Source organism: Asterias rubens, chromosome 12, assembly GCF_902459465.1.
Source record: "Asterias rubens chromosome 12, eAstRub1.3, whole genome shotgun sequence".
NCBI lineage: Eukaryota > Metazoa > Echinodermata > Asteroidea > Forcipulatida > Asteriidae > Asterias > Asterias rubens.
The window spans coordinates 15840672-15861941 of NC_047073.1; the positions used below are offsets into that span (position 1 = coordinate 15840672).

The 21270-nt window shown below is 40.5% G+C and overlaps 2 protein-coding genes across 2 annotated transcripts; one reads left to right on the forward strand and one right to left on the reverse strand.

Moving 5' to 3' along the window:
* Positions 1-1740: 1740 nt before the first annotated feature.
* Positions 1741-6228, reverse strand: LOC117297803 (monocarboxylate transporter 13-like). The gene is made up of 5 exons (XM_033780951.1): positions 6033-6228; positions 5194-5337; positions 3591-4231; positions 2835-3000; positions 1741-2284 (listed from the first exon to the last, which is right to left on the reverse strand). The coding sequence occupies exons 1-5, from the start codon at positions 6202-6204 to the stop codon at positions 2139-2141; spliced, it is 1269 nt and encodes a 422-aa protein (XP_033636842.1). The 5' UTR covers positions 6205-6228; the 3' UTR covers positions 1741-2138.
* A 44-nt stretch (positions 6229-6272) lies between these two features.
* LOC117297802 (39S ribosomal protein L55, mitochondrial-like) lies at positions 6273-21090 on the forward strand. The gene is made up of 4 exons (XM_033780950.1): positions 6273-6290; positions 17005-17054; positions 18199-18412; positions 20448-21090. The coding sequence occupies exons 2-4, from the start codon at positions 17035-17037 to the stop codon at positions 20595-20597; spliced, it is 384 nt and encodes a 127-aa protein (XP_033636841.1). The 5' UTR covers positions 6273-6290; positions 17005-17034; the 3' UTR covers positions 20598-21090.
* Positions 21091-21270: the final 180 nt, after the last annotated feature.

A 21270-nucleotide genomic window follows, 5' to 3' on the forward strand; every position in this document is an offset into this window, starting at 1 on the left:
ATTTAACACATCTTGGCAAATCTGCCATTTGCAAAAAAAATGGCCCTCAGTTTTGCAACGCTAACCTTTTGGTAGAGAGCCCTCGCGCGCCTGGGGTTAAAAAGTGATTGTTTCTCATTTGCCAGTCTCTTGCGCGGGGTGTACAAATCTGACATGCGTTTCCACTTTGTTTTCCAATCGTCGGCTTGGTGATGTCAGGGTGAGGGTCCTTCAGTGATTCTTATGATGTGACAAACACCTGCACATCTCGTCATTTGTACGATTACAAGACAGTTCAAGGGTTGTGAAATGTAGCTGACGCGCTGCAGTGTGTTGGATCATGGAGAAATAATCCTCCATAGTTGGATGTGGGAAGTTTCAAAAAGCAGAAACGAAACCCACTCGGCCAAAGGCCCACACTTCGTGAATCACAACTTATAAAATAACAAACCTGTGAAAATTTAGGCTCAAGCGGTCATCAGAGTCGCCGAGAAAATAACGGGAAAACCCACCCTTGTTTCCGCACGTTTCGCCGTGTCATGACATGGGTTTAAAATAAATCCGTAATTCTCGCTATCGAGAGTTTTCTCAAAAAAGTAAAGCATTTAATGGAATTATATTCACCATTAACTTCTGTAAACCCTGTAATTTATTTGTAAATCTGTGAACTTTAATTTTTTCTTCTGTTCCGAAAGTGTATACATGTAATGGCTTTATGAAGAGAATTTTGTTCCCACAGATGTGTGTTGTGCGAATATTTCCCAAAAAAGACTGGCAGTATTAAAAGAATCATGTAAAGATAATATTTATTGACCTGACAAGCCCTCGTAGGTAAGGTTTGTGTAGTTTGTTGGTTTGTAGTACATGTATACGCTACAATGTTTTATTTTTCAAGCCTACAGTGTGTTCCCTCCATAGAGCGATTATATAGCTCTATGGCTCCCTCTTTTCTAGCGATTATTTGAATTTTCCAAGAAAAAAAATCAAATTATTATCAACCCTGAGACTCAGTTTTTGAGTTTCTCCTACTTGGTTCTTACGCAACTATGGCGTTGTATATACAATGTAGTATGGATATAATAAAGAAAAAAATACTTTTTTGAGACCTGATACATTTTGTGGACGCTTTTGCCCACCAACACGAAAAACACAATTGGTGACCAACCACCCTCGTGTGCTAATACCATAGAGCTTTTATATAGCTCTATGGCTAATACCCAAATTTTGAACGACCGCTAGTAACCGGAAAGTCACCAAAATGTAAAAAGTATTTCCATAACGAACCACAAACGGTAAATGAAGAAGTCAGTCACAACCTACCTTCTGCAACTCCGATTTTCATGTGAAAAAAACCCCAAAAGAACCGGAAAATAACAACGCAATCATAGGTATGGACCTGGCTACACCGTCACTAGGGGCGTAGCAACACCCCCCCCCCCCCATTTTATCATAAGGGAGCAAAAGGGCCAATATTAGTTTTAAAAAAAATCCCATTGTCTCAGATTATTGAGTCATTTATTTGCCGTGTAATTTACGTTTCTTTAATTATCTAAGTTCCACAATATCGAATGCATTTTGTTGAAAAACTCTTGTACAAACTATAATTAATCTGGGACCTGACACCAACCCCCCCCCCCCTTCAGATGTGTAATGGTCCATTCGAGGATATCCATGAACTTGAAAGAAGGCAGAAATAAAAGAACAATGCAAACACAGGCTCTTGCAGAACTATATAAATACAATTATTTATTTATAAATTAATAAATATGGGTACAAATACAAACCAATATTTATAAGTTGCGTCACAAACACTTGATGTCTAGTTTTAATACATATTGCCATATCAAGTAATAAACCACAAGGGAAAATGACAGGGTAAATTCATGTAGTTTTTTTTTTAAATCAGATTTTTCAAACCACCTAGGGCAAGACTAAATTCAGGTGACTAATAACGGCTCTCCCAAGTAGCAAACAAAATAAAATCCCGCCAAAAGTGGTTACACAGAAAAATGCCATTTAAACTTCCTTTTTCCTGAGTTCTTGTCCAGAAGATTCACCTTTCAAATTAGTACCTGTCTTATAAAATCTTATAACGTCATGCAAAAGTGAATTCTCTCTCAAACTCGCGAAAGCAATTAATTCGCTTTCATTCCTTATAATCATTTGGATATTGATGCTTTGCTGTCCGTATTTTTTCGTCTCGATGCTACGCCATCTGCAAACGTCAATAAAACCATGACTACACTCACTGCTGCCAACCCGAAGAACGCAGTGTCGTAACTATGCGTCAAATCGTACGTAGAACCTTAACACACACAGGAATAATATTTATGTTATAAGGTTTTTTTTAGTATCACTGTTAATTTTGTTTCAAATAATGAAACTACCTTGAGTTCAAAAAATATCATTGAAGAAACTGATGAAACTTTGATCAAGTTTGATCAAGTTGTGCTCTCAGTTCTTATCATAGGATAGGTCTGTTTGTGTGTGCAAAAAATATCGCAAAAACGATACCACACAAATGTTCACAGATGCATAATAGGGTACGTGTTATCATTGTTCTGTCTGTGTGTCTGTTTGTTGTTTTGTGTTTCCCCTTTTCACCCTTCTCCCCTCCCCCCTTTTTAATCCTTGGACTTTGAAAAGTGAAATGAATGAACGAAAAACAAGCTTACTATTCACGATTTGACATAATTGCCAATCTGATTTGCTGAACACTACCACGGCATGTCTTGAAATAGCACGATCAATACGCCCAAATCCACGGGAAACAAAACGTACACTTTTTGTTTCCGTCAAGACTACCACTTGATGACATTATCAAATGATATTTTTATAAATTAATGTCACTATACCTTCAATAAAAGTGCCTATAGTCTGCCCTACTCCAAAGAAACAATTCCCCAAAACCAACAGATCAGCATGATGGCGTTCATCGTAGATTTGTTTTGCAACCAAGTAGAAAAGAACGTAAAGGAGTCCAATACAGGCGCCGTTCACAGAAGCCAAGGTCAGCAAAACCTGAATAATAATAACCATCAACATCATCATTATCATCATCATATTCATATAACAGCAATATGGAAATGTTTGCGGTAACACAATGTAATGACTATCTCTAAATGAGTTTGGTGGTTCTGAAAAGAACCGTTGGTTTCAACTCGTCGTTTCGACCAGTATGCTCTGAGATAGTCATTACATAGTGTTACCGCAAACCTTTCCATGTCATATTTACACCATGCAACGTTTCAAATCCTACTTAGCAATACAGTTAAAAGGCTCTTGTCTTTATAAACATCGTGTGAATTATCTCGCGTAGTCACTTGGCCCGGTCCCGACATCGGCTAGACTTGGTTCCAAGTCTGTGATCGTGGTTCGCCCTCTTGTGGATAAACCTCCATGATAGCAAATCTGCGGGGGAATTCTGCGCGGCTGATGCAGAGAAATAACCGCAGTCTCAGACTTGAAATCAAGTCTATCATCGGCACGCTAGTCCACGAGCAAGACACTTAATTTCTAATCTTCAACACTGTTTTGAGCACATTTCTCTATTTATACACTGTTCTTAGGACTAAGAAATAATTATGCATAATATTGTAATACTAACTTACCGTGTAGATTTTCCCAGCAAAGATATCTAGAAACATTGCCACTGCGTTAACCAGGCACGTCACCTCAAACATCAAAAGAGGGCTGAATATTTTCCGGGCAAGCAGAGGAATGCTGACCACCCGTGCGAGAACGTTTCCAACACCGCCCCCTGTTGCCAAAAAGGCCGCATCGCTGGGAGATATACCTCTTGCTTCAGCGTGAGGAACCAGGTAGAGTATCCAAGACGCTGTCGTTACGCCCAGCAGGAAAGTGGCACATAGATAAAGAACCACCCTTCGCTCCTCAAAGAAAATGTGTAACGAGAGCCATGAAGTGACGCAGGATAGAGCACCTTCGAATTGGTCACAAAATCCAGGGCTCTTTTTGCTTTTCTCACCGTTTTCTTTTAACTTTGAGTAAGGCTTTCTTGGTGGCTTCTGAAGTGCCCCAAGCACAGACACGCTGAACATTGTAGCCGCAATAATCATCATAGTACCACGCCAACCGTAGACTCCAATGAGTAAATCAACCATTGGGGGGCAAGCCATAGCTCCCAGTGAGCCACCAACTAAAGCTATGCCGAAAACCAGGGGAAACTGCGTTGTGAAAGTGTCCACCAGAACGGCTAACTGTGGTATGTTAGACATTCCCATACCCACTCCTGTATCAAATCAAATCAAAACAAAAGTTATAGACCCCTATCATGTGACGTCAACAATTTAAACAGCGCCCTCACTGCATTGTTCAAACATTGACTCGGGTTCCGAGTTCCGTTAGGCCCGGAAATTGTTTTTAAAAAATGACCAACAAATCTTTCAAACTGACATGAAGTCTGAGGCAGAATCATTTTTTTGAAAGCCAGTTTCCGGGTCAACTTGACACGGAAATCAGGCTCATCGACTTGGAATCCAGATCAATTCTGACCGGGAATGTTTTATAGTGTGAGGTCATAAAGCAAGACATTGGCAAGTCTCTTAACCATTTACCATGATGCTTTGTCCTGCTTTGGACGGGATATAAAGCCGTTGGGCCCGTGTGTTGTGTAACGCACGTAAACCCATTATATGGTGCTATGTTAAAGAAGTAGTTCTCATAATTTAAAAAATAGTCCCACATTTTGCAGGAAAAATACTGAATGGCGCTTAGAAACAACCGTAGTAAAAGGCATAACGCTATTGGTAATTACTCAAAATAATTATAATCATAAAATCTCACTTGGTAATAACGAGTAATGGGGAGAGGTTGATGGTATAATATACTGTGAGAAACGGCTCCCCCTGAAGTAACATATTTTTTGAGAAAGAAGTAATTTTCCACGAATTTGATTTTGAGACCCCAGATTTAGCATTTTAGGTCTCGAAATCAAGCATCTGAACTTCCACAACTTCGCGTGACAATGGTTTTTTTTTTCTTTCTTTCATAGTTATGAAACTCTGACGACCAATTGAGCTCAAATTTTCACAGTTTTGTTATTTTATGCATATATGTTGAGATACACAAAGTGAGAAGACTGGTCTTTGTCATTTACCAATAGTGTCCATTGTCTTAGTGTTGTATATTATTATTTTTTTGAAATTTGTGAAACTTTTATCTTGAGAATCTTTATGATTAACTTCTATTTACCTGTGGTTATTCCTATGGTGACTGATAACTGGAACACATTCGTAACGAATGCACTAGTGAGGTATCCGACTAAGAGAAACACGCTACCTATCATCATGCACACACGGGTCCCGTAACATCTGGATAAGTTGACTGTGATCGGGGCTGTATAAATGATTAAAACAGAGTGTTGCAACGATTTAAATAACTTGGAAAATTAGTTATACCATACCTCAGTGGCCCGGCTCTTTGTGCTATGAAAGAATAATGCAAGAAGAAAAAAATTGTTGCACAAATCTGTGTGCTTTCAGAAACTTTAAAGGCAGTTGACACTAGTGGTAATTACCCAAAATAATAATTAGCATAAAGCCTGGTAACGAGTAATGGGGAGAGGTTGCCAGTATAAAACATTGTGAGAAACGGCTCCCTCTGAAGTGACGTAGTTTTCGAGCAAGAAGTAATTTTCCACGAATTTGATTTCGAGACCTCAGAAATCAAGCATCTCTGAAGCACACAACTCCTTGTGACAAGGGTGTTTTCTCTTTCATAGATATCTCGCAACGACGACCAATATTGAGCTAAAATTTTCACAGGTTTTTTTATTTTATGCATATCATTATGTTGAGATTCACCAAGTGAGAAGACTGGTCTTTGACCATTACCAATAGTGTTCAGTCTTTACTGATATTTTTCTTCAATCCGCATTACAGGTGATATTTTATGGAAGTTAGTATGGAAATCAATGTGTGTGCTTAAAGTGAGTGTTTGAAATGTGCACTGCCAACCAGTCCCCCTGTGGCCAAAGAGCCGGTGGTCCAAAGAGCCACTCCAAAACTACTAACTATTTTTTTGCTACTTACAAATGATGTATCCGATGCTGTTACCGAGTCCGATTGCCACTCCGAGTTGGCCTGCCGTACACTCCAAAGATCCCAGCATTGGGTTAAACAATACACCTAGTGATTTCATAACCCCCATTTCCAAGAACATTACCATAAACGACGTGAACACGGGAAGCAATCTACCCTCCATTTTCCGAAAACTTAACGCTGTGGTCGATGAGTCGAAGTCTACTGTGGGACCTGGCTGGGTCTGTCCATGGAGGAGGAATTAGACAGGTTTTTCTCAAATCTATTGTGTACATATAATAATGGTATCTTTTAGGAGTTGATTTGATGGAACTTTGTGCTCTCAACCCTTCAGTGCTTCAGAATAAGCCCCCGCCCGTGTCGGCTTTAATCTTTTTTATTACAAATTCAATTCAGTGGTTACCTTGGAGCGTCGATCGCTACTGAAAAGTGGGGGTAAGTTTTAAATACACCTTACATTGTTCTCACCCATACCATTACCTTTACAGGGGGTCACTGTTTGTCCGCAATTCTTTTATTTGAACAAACATTGTCAAGAAAATTATGTATATTTTATACTTTGTTGCATGTTTTCTAATGACAGTCAATCAAAAAGTGGGTGGGGCGGGGGGGGGGCATCTGGTATGCTGTTCCCCCAGTCTGAAAAGTGTGGGGGGGGGAACGTAAATGTTACAAAACACAATACAAAAACACACAAACAGAAATATACCAGTGAACATTCCTCCATGATTAAATCAATTGATCAAGTGTATATGGTTAGCTTTCGCATAAAATAGGGTGTGGGGTTTTAGTGTATCCGAAAAATGGCCGAGCTAAAAAGGGACCCAGTGTGAATAGGGGCCCGTCGATTTCACAAAGAGTTAGGACGAGTAACTCGTCCTAACTTACTTGCTACAGTGCAGGGTTGGGACTCGTCCTAAGTCCTAAGATTAGTCTTAAGTTAGGAAGAGTTTTGTGAAATCGACGACTGTCAAATGGCCCAGCGAATAAGGCCGAGGTTTTAGCGCGTCCGTTAAATGGCCCAGCGAAAAGGGATACTTTTTAGCGCGTCCGTTAAATGGCCCAGCGAATGGGGACAGATTTAATGGAGCGCGTCTGTAAAATGGCCGCGCTCGTATGGCTTTACGTTGCCAACACTACACATTTTTGAACGTGCAGTGTCTGAAATTCTTTATTTTTTCCCCCGAACCAACACATCACATTTGTTATTACTGTATAGATCCAAATAGACTTTGTGCTCCCCGTACAAACCTTACTGTTACTCATGCATTTTATTGCCGGCAATTATAAACGGTAATCTTAGAAATATGTTCATCGAATCAGTTTGATTTATTTATGTCCATACAAAGAAAAATGTCGACAAAGACATGTAATAACGGGATAAGGTCAGTCTAAAAATAAGAAACAATATGTAGGAATAATATTGGCCTATTTTGATCAGCAGAAGCTTGTAGAAAACATGAAAACAAAAAAGCTAACAACCAAACACACAAACAACATAAATTGCAGTGACTGTGGGAACAAATAATTGCATGTAATTGAGTAAGGTTTTTTTACCAGACCGTCACGTGTATGGCGTGCCGTGGCCGAGTGGTTAAGAACACCAAACTCAAGCTCTGATATTTCTGATCAGCAGGGTGTGGATTCGCGTCCCAGTCGTGACTTTTGATTACTTAACCACTATTGCTCTGTCCTTCGGACGGGACGTAGAGCCGTAGGTCCCGTCTGTTGTGTAATGTACGTAAAATAACTCAATGCACTTATATCAAAGCGAAGTTCGACCCGGTGTTCCTGGTTTGATCGGCAGCAGTATGGTACCACAGCACCTTGTAAACCACTACATGGTGCTCCAAGGAAAGAACCCATACTTTATAGGAAGAGCTACACACATACATGTTTATTATTCTGTCCAATTTATGTTGAGGTAATAAATGAGAGAATTGAAGGGACTCCGACCATTGTGAGAGGACTCCGTGCGTGGACTTTAGGGCAGTTGGTCTCATAAAACCACTCGTTTTGTCAGCCCTTTAACCACTTTTGCAAACTCGTTTTAGGGTGAAAGACGGGTACTTTCAACTCGATTTAGAGTGAAGTTAGTTCCAATTTCACTCAAAAAGAGTGGCACAAAAAAATTGACTTTACTCTCAAAAGAGCGGAACTGACACCACTCGGACAAGAGAGTGAAATTTTCACTCTTTTACAAAAAAATAGAGTAGACCTAGTACGCAGTACTCCGTAGGCGGACTGCGTGCAAGACGGCCTTGTAGTCAAGGTTTACGAACACAGGATGATCGTACTGCTATTGTACAATTCATAGAAGGTTCACAACCATTATGACATCGGATCTCGAGTGACACAGAAGGTCGTTGAACTGTAGAGCTGTATAACAAAACACTACCGGGTTATAACAGTGCTGAAAGTCTATCGTGCAAAGATTGATACAAACTACTAATGCTTGACTGACAAGAGTGAAAGTTATTCTTTGAAACCGAAAACAGGTTGGCCTTCATATTAATCTGGCTCTTTTACTCATTGTTCAACACTAACTCTATTACTGTTGCTTTACAATGATAACAAAATATTTGTGTGCATTGGCTCCCGAACCTCCGATTATCTACTCAGCGGCAGTAGAATAAAGCAAGACAGTTCTCTAAGAACAACTCTACCTGGCAAGTAGATACACACATGGGGCCGTAACTACGAAAGCCGTTTAACCCATTAGATGCGTATAAATGAGTAGTCACTGTATAAACTCATGTCTAACTTTAAACATGTACTACAAAGCTTGCTTTTAGTTAACCGCGTTTAAATGACCATTAGAGTTAAACATGTGTTTAACAAAAACAATAACAATTCTTAAACATGGTACGGGGGTTGTTTAGTGAGCATTCTGAGTCATTTAGAGGCCAGATATGTACACAGAAAGGTATAAAGGTGGACAGGATGGATGGGCTCCAAATCTTCTTAATTGCACAAGAGGAGGATGACGAACAAGAAAATCGTCATGGTCGCCAACACCAGCGTGCACCAAGAGTTTTTAGGGACTATAGGCCCATTCACACGAGCGCTGCAAACGAGGGTCCCGTGCGATTTCATAACATCGATGTTATGAAATCGCAAATCCACGTCGTGTGAATGCTATGTATGTTACGAAATTACCTGGGTCCCGTGTTGTTCATAACACAGATCGAGACCTCCTCCAAAAAATCGCATCGATGTTATAATCACGGGGAGCCATCGTCTGAACCGAATGCCTGCGATCGTAATGAGGGACCGCTGCGTTGACACGTGAAGAACTATGGAGGAAGAAATGGGCGAACTATAGCATGCATATGTACATGTACATACATGTACATGTATATCTGCTCAACGCTGGACTACGATCCGTTTGGCTGGTGGGTTTTGTGGCCGGATGCTAGACCAGCCCAAACCTTGAAGCAAAAACATTGTTCAAACGGAAGCAGAATACGTCATTTGGCAAAGCTTTTAAAGTTTTAATTCACCATTTGTTATGTCTCATCAATAATTTCATATCTAAAAAACATTCTCATTCAACAATGTAGCGTTTTTAACGTCCACAAATCTATTTGAATCATGGAATTTTGTGTTTTTCTTCGACTCGATCATGACTCGACGTTGCTGGATCGCTGCATTTCAAGACAAGCTCAAACCTTGAAGCAAAAACATCGTTCAATCGCAAGCAGAATACGTCATTTGGCTAAGCTTTTCGATGTTTTAATTCATTATTTGGTATGTCTCATCAATAATTTCATATCTAAAAAGCATTTCCATTCAACAATGTAGTATTTTTAACGTCCAAAAAGCTATTTGAATCGTGGAATTTTGTGTTTTTCTTTTTTTAGCTTCGAAAACGTAACCCCCTTCCCGCCGGCCGACGGGATGAGAGTTACGTTATCGCAAATGTTTTTAAAATATTCTACATTTTATGTGACTTAACTGATTTCAATGAAATTGATTTGTTTTATTCCTTTTAACTGTAAGGTTTTTAACTCAAGCCTCTTGCTTGTAGACTTTTGTCCATGCAGTAGGCCTACCCAAACGAGGGACGTATGTTTGCGTATGTGTGTGTGCGTGTCGTGTGAATACTCGCTAAAAAAATCGCACGCGGTAAAGGTGACAGACGGCTGGCGCCCTTAACCAGGGACCCGCGTTTGCAGCGCTCGTGTGAAAGGGGCTTTTGTGAATCCCTATAAGAGTATGAAGAAGGGCTTTTTCTGATGGTTTAAACAAACAAATAAACAAACAAACAAACAAGATGGACATTTCTGAAGTGATAGCTTTCCAGGCGTCACCTTTTTTCTGGTTTGCTTTGGTGTCACATCGTTTGTAACCAATAATAGAAATGAAGTCCCTCATGGTCTCAACGAGAGCCATCTTCTCGTCAGCGGTGAAATTGTCACTGCGTTGCTTTTTATCAGCCAAGGCTGTAGAGTATCGCAGTAACGACCTGCTGAAGATTTCTCTATACCGATGCCTATCATTATGTTCATGTTGTTGCGCAATCCTCTATCTACATTACATTGTATTTAACAATATGGACCTCGGTCAATAAGTTTAGACTGTCCTATCCTCGTGTAACTAGCTAGTTACACAAGGATAACTAAGCAACTATTTCAGATATTTCGTTAGTCTTATTTAATTCAGGTGTTTAAGAAGACGCGTGTAACTTGGATTTATCCACGTCTATATACTACACTAGTATAAAGATAAACGGCTTTCGTAGTTATGGCCCTTGGTGTTACCGCAAACCAATTATACATTGATACCTCACCATGCAATGCCTCTAAACCTATATACATTGACTTTTTATTACATATTTTTATACAAAATAATCAAAGCGCATGCATAACAGATACCGGAATCCGTGTGCGGACTATCGGGAAAACTTCAAAGGGTTGCGTGGTTTGGTGGTTCAATGGAGAATGAAAATGGTTGTAAAACAAGTATGAAAATCACAGGTACAGACGAAAGGGTCTAGTGACCTTGATGGCAATTGTAAAGAGAGAGTTTTACTGAAGTGTTTAAAAAATAGCACTTAAACACTTTATCATTAGTTTTGAGTAAACGGTTTTTATACAGCTCATGTTCTCCGGCCATCATCTACCGCCCACCAGGAGGAATTCAACTCTGGTCCTATCCCCCGCACTCGCTATGGAAACCACTCCTTCTCAATCGCCACTCCCACTCTTTGGAACAATCTTCCCCCACGCTGGACTCATTTAAAAGCGCCGCATTAAAACACACTTTTTTTAAATCCATCTAAGCTGTTTATGCTATTTCATCCCACTTCTAATTTATTTTTATTTTTTATCGTACACTTCTTGTTCAGCGCTTAGAAACCTGGTATTAAAGACAGTGGACACTATTGGTAATAATTAAACACTCACTTTAAGCACACACATTGGTTTCCATACTTCCATAAAATATCACCTGTAATGCGGATTAAAGAAAAATATAAGTAAAGACTGAACACTATTGGTAATTGTCAAAGACAAGTCTTCTCATTGGTGTATCTCAACATATGCATAAAATAACAGCCCTGTGAACATTTGAGCTCAATCGGTTGTCGAAGTTGCGAGATAATAATGAAAGAAAAAAACACCCTTTTCACACGAAGTTGTGTGCTTTCAGATGCTTGATTTCGAGACCTCAAATTCTAAGTCTGAGGTCTCGAAATCAAATTCTCTGTAAATTACTTCTTACTCGGGAGCCGTTTCTCACGATGTGTTACACTTACTATCAACCTCTACCCATTACTATAGTAATCAATATTAATTTTGGTTTTTACCCATACACCGATGTGTGTTAGCACTGTATACTCAGTACTTTCCCGAGTCCTGTGAAAAAATATCACAGGCATGTTACTCGGTGTATGGGTAAAAACCAAAATTAATATTCTTTATCCCCGATGCAAATTTAACATCTATAATATCGTTGCGGTACCCACTGCCAAAACATAGGATTCGAACTGCCTCTAGCTGCCGGGCAACCTCGGTAGTCTAGTTGGTAAGACACTGCTCTAGAATTGCAAGGGTCGTGGGTTCGAATCCCACCCGAGTAACATGCCTGTGATATTTTTTCACAGGACTCGGGAAAGTACTGAGTATACAGTGCTAACACACATCGGTGTATGGGTAAAAACCAAAATTAATATTCTTTATCCCCGATGCAAATTTAACATCTATTATATCGTTGCGGTACCCGCTGCCAAAACATAGGATTCGAACTGCCTCTTGCTGCCGGGCAACCTCGGTAGTCTAGTTGGTAAGACACTGCTCTAGAATTGCAAGGGTCGTGGGTTCGAATCCCACCCGAGTAACATGCCTGTGATATTTTTTCACAGGACTCGGGAAAGTACTGAGTATACAGTGCTAACACACATCGGTGTATGGGTAAAAACCAAAATTAATATTCTTTATCCCCGATGCAAATTTAACATCTATTATTATAGTAATCAAGAAAAGTTTAATGCTAATAATTATTTTGAGAAATTACCAATAGTGTCCACTGCCTTTAAGCGCTGTATAAATGCACATACCGGGTAGTATTCCGAGAAATATGTGCTGTGGTCGAAATAATAATAATAGTAACAGTATTTATAAAGCGCCAAATTGCCAAAGGATACAAGGCGCTGAGAAGGAAAGAAGAGGGGAAAAGACAGAACAAAGATAAAGATGACCAGCTACGAAGAGGCAAAAAGGTGGGTTTTGAGAGCACGTTTGAAGGCTGGGACACTGTTTGAGCTTCTGGTAAGGGTAGGTAGAGAATTCCATAGTCGAGGAGCAGCAATTGAAAATGCCCTATCACCTGCAAGTTTATGGGTTTTGTGAACTGAAAGGGATTTACCAGTAGTAGAGTGAAGAGAGTAATAAGAAGATGTCTGGAGTGAAAGGAGAGAGGAGAGATAATCCGGGGCACAGTGATTGAGGGATTTATATGTGTGGACCATTGTACGGAATTGAATGCGTTGGGCAACTGGAAGCCAGTGTAATTGCTTGAGAAGTGGAGATGAGTGAGTAAATTTGGGCAGCTGAAAGATAAGTCTGGCACAGCGGTTTTGGAGCCGTTGAAGGCGGGAAACATCTTTCTGTGAAACACCATTCAGGAGGCAGCAGCCATAGTCCAGAAATGTCAGGCCACCGTCTTGTGAAATCACGCAAAACAACATAACAAAGGACAAACTAATCAGATGAGGCTTTCTGTATCACCATTTGTAAATCTCCCTTGTTGGTTCTGAAATGAAGGTAGGCCACAGACTCAAATTTTCGAGGTGCCAAATTTATCCCTCTGGAACCGCGCCTGGCAATAGTTGTCTTTTGGAGGAAGTAGACTCTGCTCAAGCAGCATCCAGCTTTGCATCAAATCGTATGTCGAACCTATGTATGAAATACGATTTGTTAGACGAGAGGCTGAGCAGGGTGCGTTCCTAACATCAGTAAAATATCGAGGAGAACCATGGTATAGACCATGTGAACTTTGTTTACAATAATTGTGAATCACTACATAGCATAAGCGTGACCTTGTGCAATCTTTGGGGGATAACTTTCCGTATGGCGCCACCACTTTTTCACTCATTTTTACAAAAAGGGATATCTCATTGAGGTAAATTAGATACTATATTATGTATATTATTTCATATCGAATGAAAAAGTGGTGGCGCCATACGGAAACTTTTCCATTCCAAGAATTAAGAAAGTAAAAGCTGGACAAGTTTTGAGCTGTGCCCCCTTTCATCATATCAAAACTTGATAGGAATTAGACAGTGCAATCTTCATATAATGTTTGTATGTTTTATTTCATAATAGGCTGTGCAAATCGTCCGGAAGTCCAGGCTCTGTGTCTCTTTTGTAAACATGTGATGTCCGAGCATGGCTACATCCATGGTCCGAGTCACATCGTCTAACGGGGAAGCATATCCCATTTTCCTAGTCCATGAGCTTTTTCACTATAAGCCATCTCAATTTTTCTTCAGCCAATAAGAGGCTTTTCACTAGTCAATCAGGTTTTCGTTTTTACGATCCATACTTTAAATTCTTCGAGAGAATTTTGACTGGTCCCATGTGTTTACAAACGCAACCCGGTGTCCAAGTGAATTCTTTCCGCCAGAGATTCGCCGTCCCCCGCACGGGAAATTAAAATTGGATTGATTCAGAGCATGGTTCAAAAGTGGGCGCTATCAAAATAGTTTGTACACAGTTAACCATAGGCCTATGGGGGCAGAATCTCCTGCTGCAACACACCGGAAGTTCTGCAAATAATTCGTCTTTTTTTATTATAAAAACGGCCTATCCGGGTCACACACTCTTGGTGGCGTACTTTATTTTCAATCAATGCGCTGTTTGAGGGACAGAATCTCCGGGGGGGGGGGGGGGGGGGCGACAAACACGTTATCTAATTACTATATTAATTATTTTATTTTATTTTGAAATTAGTTCTGTTTTCCCAGGAGCCGTAAAGTTACCTATATAGGCCCGGGCCCAGGCCAATCCTGTTGGTCGGTCACAGAAACCGTCAAGCTCGGTTGCCGTGCATTTAAAGATACAGCATAGGGTTGAAAAAAACTTTATGTCTGTGGTCGGAAAGCACTCGGAGTGCTTTCAATTCAAAATCGGCTTTTCAAATAGACGAAGATAGTTAATTGAGCACGAGATACATCCGCCCACACCATTTTGTCCGACACCTTGCAGCGTGGGAGGACTCGAAGGAAAACAAAGCAAGCGTATCGTAGTAGGCCAACACTCAGGCGGCCTAATCCATAACGGCGCGATGTTGTTCATAAAATGCAGCTCATGTGTTTGCTCCAAATTTATACACTGCTGGGGTTTTGAAATTTACCCCCATGAATGGGTGTTGTCTGTTCGTTATCGTCCGATGGTTATTGATTGCTTCAGTTGTGCCCAGCCGGTTTCAAGGAATTCACTACTACTGATGATCTCGAACATTATTGTCCGGGGAGGGGAGTGAATGGCTATAGAAACAGGGTGTGTACTATTATAGTTTCCCTGGGTCTACCCTACCCCGGTGCGTTTGAATAAATTTGACGACTAAAGCTCGTTTGTTTTCATACTTCCTGCGATAGCGAAGCGAATGTTGACGTCACAAATTCGTAACGAACAATGCGCAGCATCTGCTCGACTAACTTCCCAATATCGCTGGCGAAAGGAGGGTTGTGACGTCAAATTCACGTCAAATTCGCTGCGCATTCACACTCGGATGAAGTATGAACCGGGCTTAAAGGCTCATACTCGGGTCAGCCGGGTTACTAAGTACGAGGCCCCAAGCCCCAAGTGCTGTATCTGCCTGTGGAGTGTTTCACTTTGGGGCTGGCCCCATCGACGTCACCACGAGAGGGCGACCCAGTGTTACCGATATAATACGCAAATGACGTTGCCGAGTCTTGTTAAATTTTTGCACCGATATTTTTCAGAATAAGAGCAACTATAAATATAAATATTAATAGTAAACTTGCGGGTACAACCATGGGTACAAACTTTTTTGAGGGAGTGGTGGCTCTGAAAAGAGCCGGTTTGGTCTCGACGTTTCGAACAGTATACTCTGCTCGTCTTCAGGAGAATGCTGGACTATTTAGGTGGTGGAGCGAATACCGGACACTTCGTCACCTCTCAAACTCGGCACCTGCAAACTCGGCACCTTGCAAACTCGGCATCTTGTAATCTCGGCACCCACACGGCACCAAGAATGTCGGCACCATACAAACTCGGCACCAACATTTTATTGACTAACAAACTCGGCACCAAGCAAAAATAATCTCGAAGAGTCAAGTGGTTAAAATAAAGTAACGTACGTGTAATTACACAATAAAAAAAAGAGTTTGATAATTAGTAGCTTTGTAAATGCTGTTCATGGCAAAATCACTAGTTATGGGAGTTGAAAAGAATTCCGAACTTTCGAGAAAATTTGGGCCCACAGGAAATTTACCGTGGCGCCGCACCGAGTTCAGTCTACAAGTTTTTTTAAAATGTTGTTTAGGCTGATTGCATCCATGTCGGTGAAAGTGCGGTTCAATTTTGTTTTTATGATTTCAATGAAATTTTGCTTTAACAGAGCGTGATTTGCCGAAAGACGCCGGCCGTGACCGGGGACTAATTTACCGACGGACCACTCGCGATAGTTCTGTGCGTCAAATTTTTGACTCCCATAAATGGCCGACCGTGTTAGTTCGCACAGTAAAAGGAAAAACCACGCAATTTCGAGGCAAACTTGTGTGGATCATTGTATTCTACTTTTACAATATCTTTCCAACCATATGCATTTTGTAACAAACTGTTACAAACGCTTTTTTATAGACCAAGTCGTCTGATCCAAGGCAACGTGTTCCTTAAAAGATCGTTTGGTGCACATGATCCTTTCAGTGTTATTTTTTTTCCGTCCCGTGCTATTTTGCTATAACGTCGCTTCTACTTTCTGGTAAATTGTACGAAAGTTAAAATAAGTGTTATAATTTAATAACTTATAACAGAATCAAACTTTTTTATGGGACTGGGGGACTGAAAATCACAGTGTGAAAAAAAAATCGAACTTTTTCAACTGGGTGCCGAGTTTGTATGAGTACATGGGTGCCGAGTTTGTGGGTGCTGAGTTTGCAAGGTGCCGAGGTTGTAAGTGCCGAGTTTGCAAGGTGCCGAAGTGACCGGTACCCGGTGGAGCTTATGTATGACTGGAGGGATGCACTTTTGGGCGCGAAGGATCGAAGCTGTTCTTGTCCGGTGAAGCGTGTGTTGGTTGCTGGCTGGATACTGTTCGAGCAGAGTATACTGTTCGAAACGTCGAGGCCTGTTTTTCCTGTAGTACACGGCAAGGATAAATTATACGAAATTAAATTAATTCTTCCTTCGGACCTGACGTCACGATCACCCACGTGATGATAAGCAAAAGAACTAATTTGCATTTTTTTTTACAATGAGTTTTACGTTTGTTAGAGCGCCCTCTGTTGTTGACAGTATCATTCAAGATGGCAGCGCCCTTGCTGAGGTAGGATTTTTTTATTTTTATTGCACAGGGTATTATTTTTGAATGCAGGGCAACGAAATAATTAACTTACGTGACAATATTCCCAGACTATTAATCATTTTACTGTATAACTCAGCCACTGACTCAAGCTAAGTTTAATTTAAAAAATCCCAGTGGAAATGAAAGTAATGAGCCCAGCTAGGCTAGCTAGCCCTGGCGGCCGTACACTTTCGTACTATAGCCCACCTTGTTGAGCTGTTAATGGCTCCGCTTTTAACATCGGTCTCATCACTGTGGCGACAGTGATGAGACCGATGTTAAATGGATCCGCTTTTAACAATGGCTCTCATCACTGTGGCGACAGTGATGAGACCGATGTTAAAAGCGGAGCCATTTATTAACAGCTCAACAAGGTGGGCTAACTTTCGTATTGTACTAACTACAGCATGGAGGTAGACTACTTACACTGACGTCCTGGACATCAGAGTACATTTCTGGGGCGGAAAATTTTCACAGCTTCATAACCAAAATCTTACCTGCAACTAGCCCCACTTGTTCTTGTGTGGCCAAGGATAGCTGAATCCTTAAAACCTTACTTTTATGCTAATAGTTATTTTGAGTAATTACCAATAGTGTCCACTGCCTTTTAAATGAGTGATTGCCAGCTTGGATATTCTTCATAAAATTTACACTAAAACAAGCTTAAAGGCAGTGGACACTATTGGTAATTACTCAAAATAATTATTGGCATAAAACCTTTTCTTGGTGACGAAAAATGGGGAGAGGTTGATAGTATACATCTTTGTGAGAAACGGCTCCCTCTGAAGTAACCTAGTTTTCGAGAAAGAAGTAATTTTCTACAAATTTGATTTCGAGACCTCAGATTTAGAATTTGAGTTCTCGAAATCAACCATCTAAAAGCACACAACTTTGGTGACAAGGGTGTTTTTTCTTTCACTATTATCTTGCAACTTCGACAATCAATTGAGCACAAATTTTCACAGGTTTGTTATTTTATGTACATGTTGAGATACACCAAGTGAGAAGACTGGTCTTGAAAATTACCAATAGTGTCCAGTGTCTGTAAACATCATCAGCGCCATGATGTTTACTTTTGCTTGAGATTGTGAGTGGATAATCCTTTTTTCCTGTACTTCACATCTAGACTTCTTTCTCAAGAGACAAGATCCACTCTTTGCCAGGCGTGTCAACGAACGCTGTGGTGTCTTGATACATCATCAGTAAGATGGAATTCCAACAGGGCTGTGATAGCTAAGACAAATCGGAAGGTGTACCTAAGGCAATATCCTACAGTAGTTGTTAACCCTGATGGATCCACTTTCAGGATTAAGTATGACGAGCCCAGGAAGATCATTAAGGTGAGATTATAACAAAAATATAAAATATACAGAAAGAGGTTCTGCTTGAAAAGAGTACATTCTGAAGTCCTGAATCTCATTTCTGCTTTGTGTTTCTTTGTTTTGCTGTCCTCTTATACCAATGTTCCTGTTATAGGGTGCGTTCGATTAGCTTCCCTGGGTCGACCCCACTGTGCTCACTCGGGTGAGCCCCTGACAAGAGCTAATTGAACGATCACACTCGCCCTCTAGTTGTGACGTCATGCACCTCAGGTCACCCCCAAGTGACGTCAAAGCTATTCGAACGTACCAGGGGCAGACTGGGGTCGACCCAGGGAAGCTGTGTGAATTCGGGTCATCTCATACCCAAGTCAACTCGTACCCGAGTCAACTCCTACCCAAGTGTTATCGTACCCAAGTGAACTCGTACCCAAGTCAACTTGTACCCAAGTCAACTCGTACCTGAGTCAACTCGTACCTGAGTCAACTCGTACCTGAGTCAACTCGTACCCAAGTCAACTTGTACCCAAGTCAACTCGTACCCGAGTCAACTCGTACCCGAGTCAACTCGTACCCGAGTCAACTCGTACCCGAGTCAACTCGTACCCGAGTCAACTCGTACCCGAGTCAACTCGTACCCGAGTCAACTCGTACCCGAGTCAACTCGTACCCAAGTCAACTCGTACCCGAGTCAACTCGTACCCGAGTCAACTCGTACCCGAGTCAACTCGTACCCAAGTCAACTCTTAACCAAGTCAACTCGTACCCAAATAAATTTTTACCCAATTTTGGGGTTTCAACTCGTACTGATAAATATTGTGGTTTAATTTATTTATTTATGTAAATCATACATTCCTTTTATTTATTCATTGTTGTAATGATTTCGGTATTTTGGGTTTTGTTTTGGTTCATTCATGTTGCAGGTAACGAACAGAATAAGCGAATAACGCAAAAGGCCTAATGTCTTTTTGCTTTTTGTTTTTTACTTGGTTGGGAGCAGTTTCCTGAAAACATTTAAGAAGTTTTTTTTCTTTCAGAAAAAGATAATCAGAACATACGCAAATGAATTAATTGAATGAATTTTTACCATGAAATTTTCTTATGGGAACCCTTTAACAAGAAAAACATGGGACGTTTGCGTATTATACATCGTATTTTGTTTTATATTGAATGAGTTATTTTTTAAGCAAACAAGAGAGGAACATAAAAACAGAAATTACAGCCTTACTGTTTAAAACATTGGAAGAGTATTTCGGTTAAAAAAGTAAACCCTTTTTATGTCTCAGTGTCTTTATAAGCATCAAACATTAAAAACGAAACTACAGCCTGGACTGTTCCTTCGATGAGACCAGTTGTCCTATTGTTACACGCAAGTTTACCACTAGTTTTTCTTATGGTTCACACCGTGTAGACCTTTCTTTTGCCACAGCCCGAGTTTTTGCCAACCCAGATTTGAAAACTATGGAACGTTGTAAGTGCAAATCAAGAAAAGATCGCTATTTTTTGTAACAAAGTAACCAAGTTGATTTTGTTTAAAACAAAACAACTAATTATGAGAGGTATTTTGTTCAAGTTTAAAACAAAACAACTTATTATGAGAGGTATTTTGTTTAATTTTGAAAGTTTGCAGAAAATGTTGAATTTTGTTAAAACACTTGTTTTTACAATTAAGTGTTTTACTAACATTCGGCCGACCATGCCAACCAAGGCGGTTTATTTATCAAAAAAAGAAAGGTCTTTAGCTTATGTTCGTGCAGTAGTACTGAACCAAGCAAAGTCTAACTAATCAAAGTCCAACTGTTTGACTTTCATAGAACAGGGGTGGTTAGGGATCACAAACAATGCATCATACCTTTTGGGACATTTCTGTTTATAGACCTTTTCACTGTTGAGTGAGGTGCATGCTGGTCTAGCTAGCGATCAAACTTGATTGCTGATTCCAGGAATAACACGCCCGTAAAGAGTATTTGCGATAAGGTCAATGATAATCTCTGGCCCTCTACTGACTGCCTTGACCTGTCCCAGAATCTTTGAATATTTCTATTGTACTTTTCAGCTACCCGTTGATGTGAACAGCTTGACCCCTGACGAGCGAAAACTTCGCCTCCAGCGTTACCAGGTGCGGAAGAAGCGAGACATCAAAGATGACATTAAGGATGACGCGGACGTATCGGATAAATACAGACATCTTTGGAAGAGGAAGTGAACTGCCTGACTGAACTAGAATTAAACAAACTAGAACCTAAGCTACAAGAACCAAACCATCTAGAACCATTCTTTGCATTGAATCACTCAGACTCATGGGAGACCTAGACAGATCCATTAGGCTCCGGCCACGACGCATGTGTGAACAAGAATACGCTGGGCTCTCCAATGCCTTTCTGCACAACTCTGCCGCTCGCGCCAAGATACGCGCACGCATGTCGGACCTTATCTGTTGGACCTTTGTTGCGTTGTGATTGGTCAATACGCAATGGGGCGGAGCTCAGTGGATCGGTCTATAGGTTGCGGCCGACTGACTAGGAAACCTAATTGTTTTAAAAAAATGTACACATGCTCAGAATGATATTAATTTAACCAGTTAAGGCTGGGTTATCTTCCATTTCTTCCCTTGGCAGGATTTTTTACCCGGAGTAGCCAGAATTGTTTTTCTTTTACTGGTGGCATGAAGAAACTCCGACTTCACATAGAGGACAGAACAAAGACTCTCTTTGATGCAACGGAATTTGTTTTTTTATCAAGAAAATAAGTTATTCACACATTGTTGAACTAAAACATTGTAGGGCGGCCTTTGTGTCGTTCATTTAATGTGACACGAAAATACAAAAAACAATTTGAAGATTTCTGTGCCATAATGACACCACAATCAATTATAGTGT

What these genes read in the sequence shown, in the direction of transcription:
- LOC117297803 (XM_033780951.1), bottom strand. Translation starts at nt 6,204, where the DNA reads ATGGAGGGTAGATTGCTTCCCGTGTTCACGTCGTTTATGGTAATGTTC. An exon ending in CAGCATCGGATACATCATTT is followed by an intron (nt 5,338 to 6,032) that starts GTAAGTAGCAAA and finishes TCATTTATACAG; the next exon opens with CCCCGATCACAGTCAACTTA. An exon ending in CACCATAGGAATAACCACAG is followed by an intron (nt 4,232 to 5,193) that starts GTAAATAGAAGT and finishes GATTTGATACAG; the next exon opens with GAGTGGGTATGGGAATGTCT.
- LOC117297802 (XM_033780950.1), top strand. Translation starts at nt 17,035, where the DNA reads ATGGCAGCGCCCTTGCTGAG. An exon ending in ATGGCAGCGCCCTTGCTGAG is followed by an intron (nt 17,055 to 18,198) that starts GTAGGATTTTTT and finishes CTTCACATCTAG; the next exon opens with ACTTCTTTCTCAAGAGACAA. An exon ending in AGCCCAGGAAGATCATTAAG is followed by an intron (nt 18,413 to 20,447) that starts GTGAGATTATAA and finishes TGTACTTTTCAG; the next exon opens with CTACCCGTTGATGTGAACAG.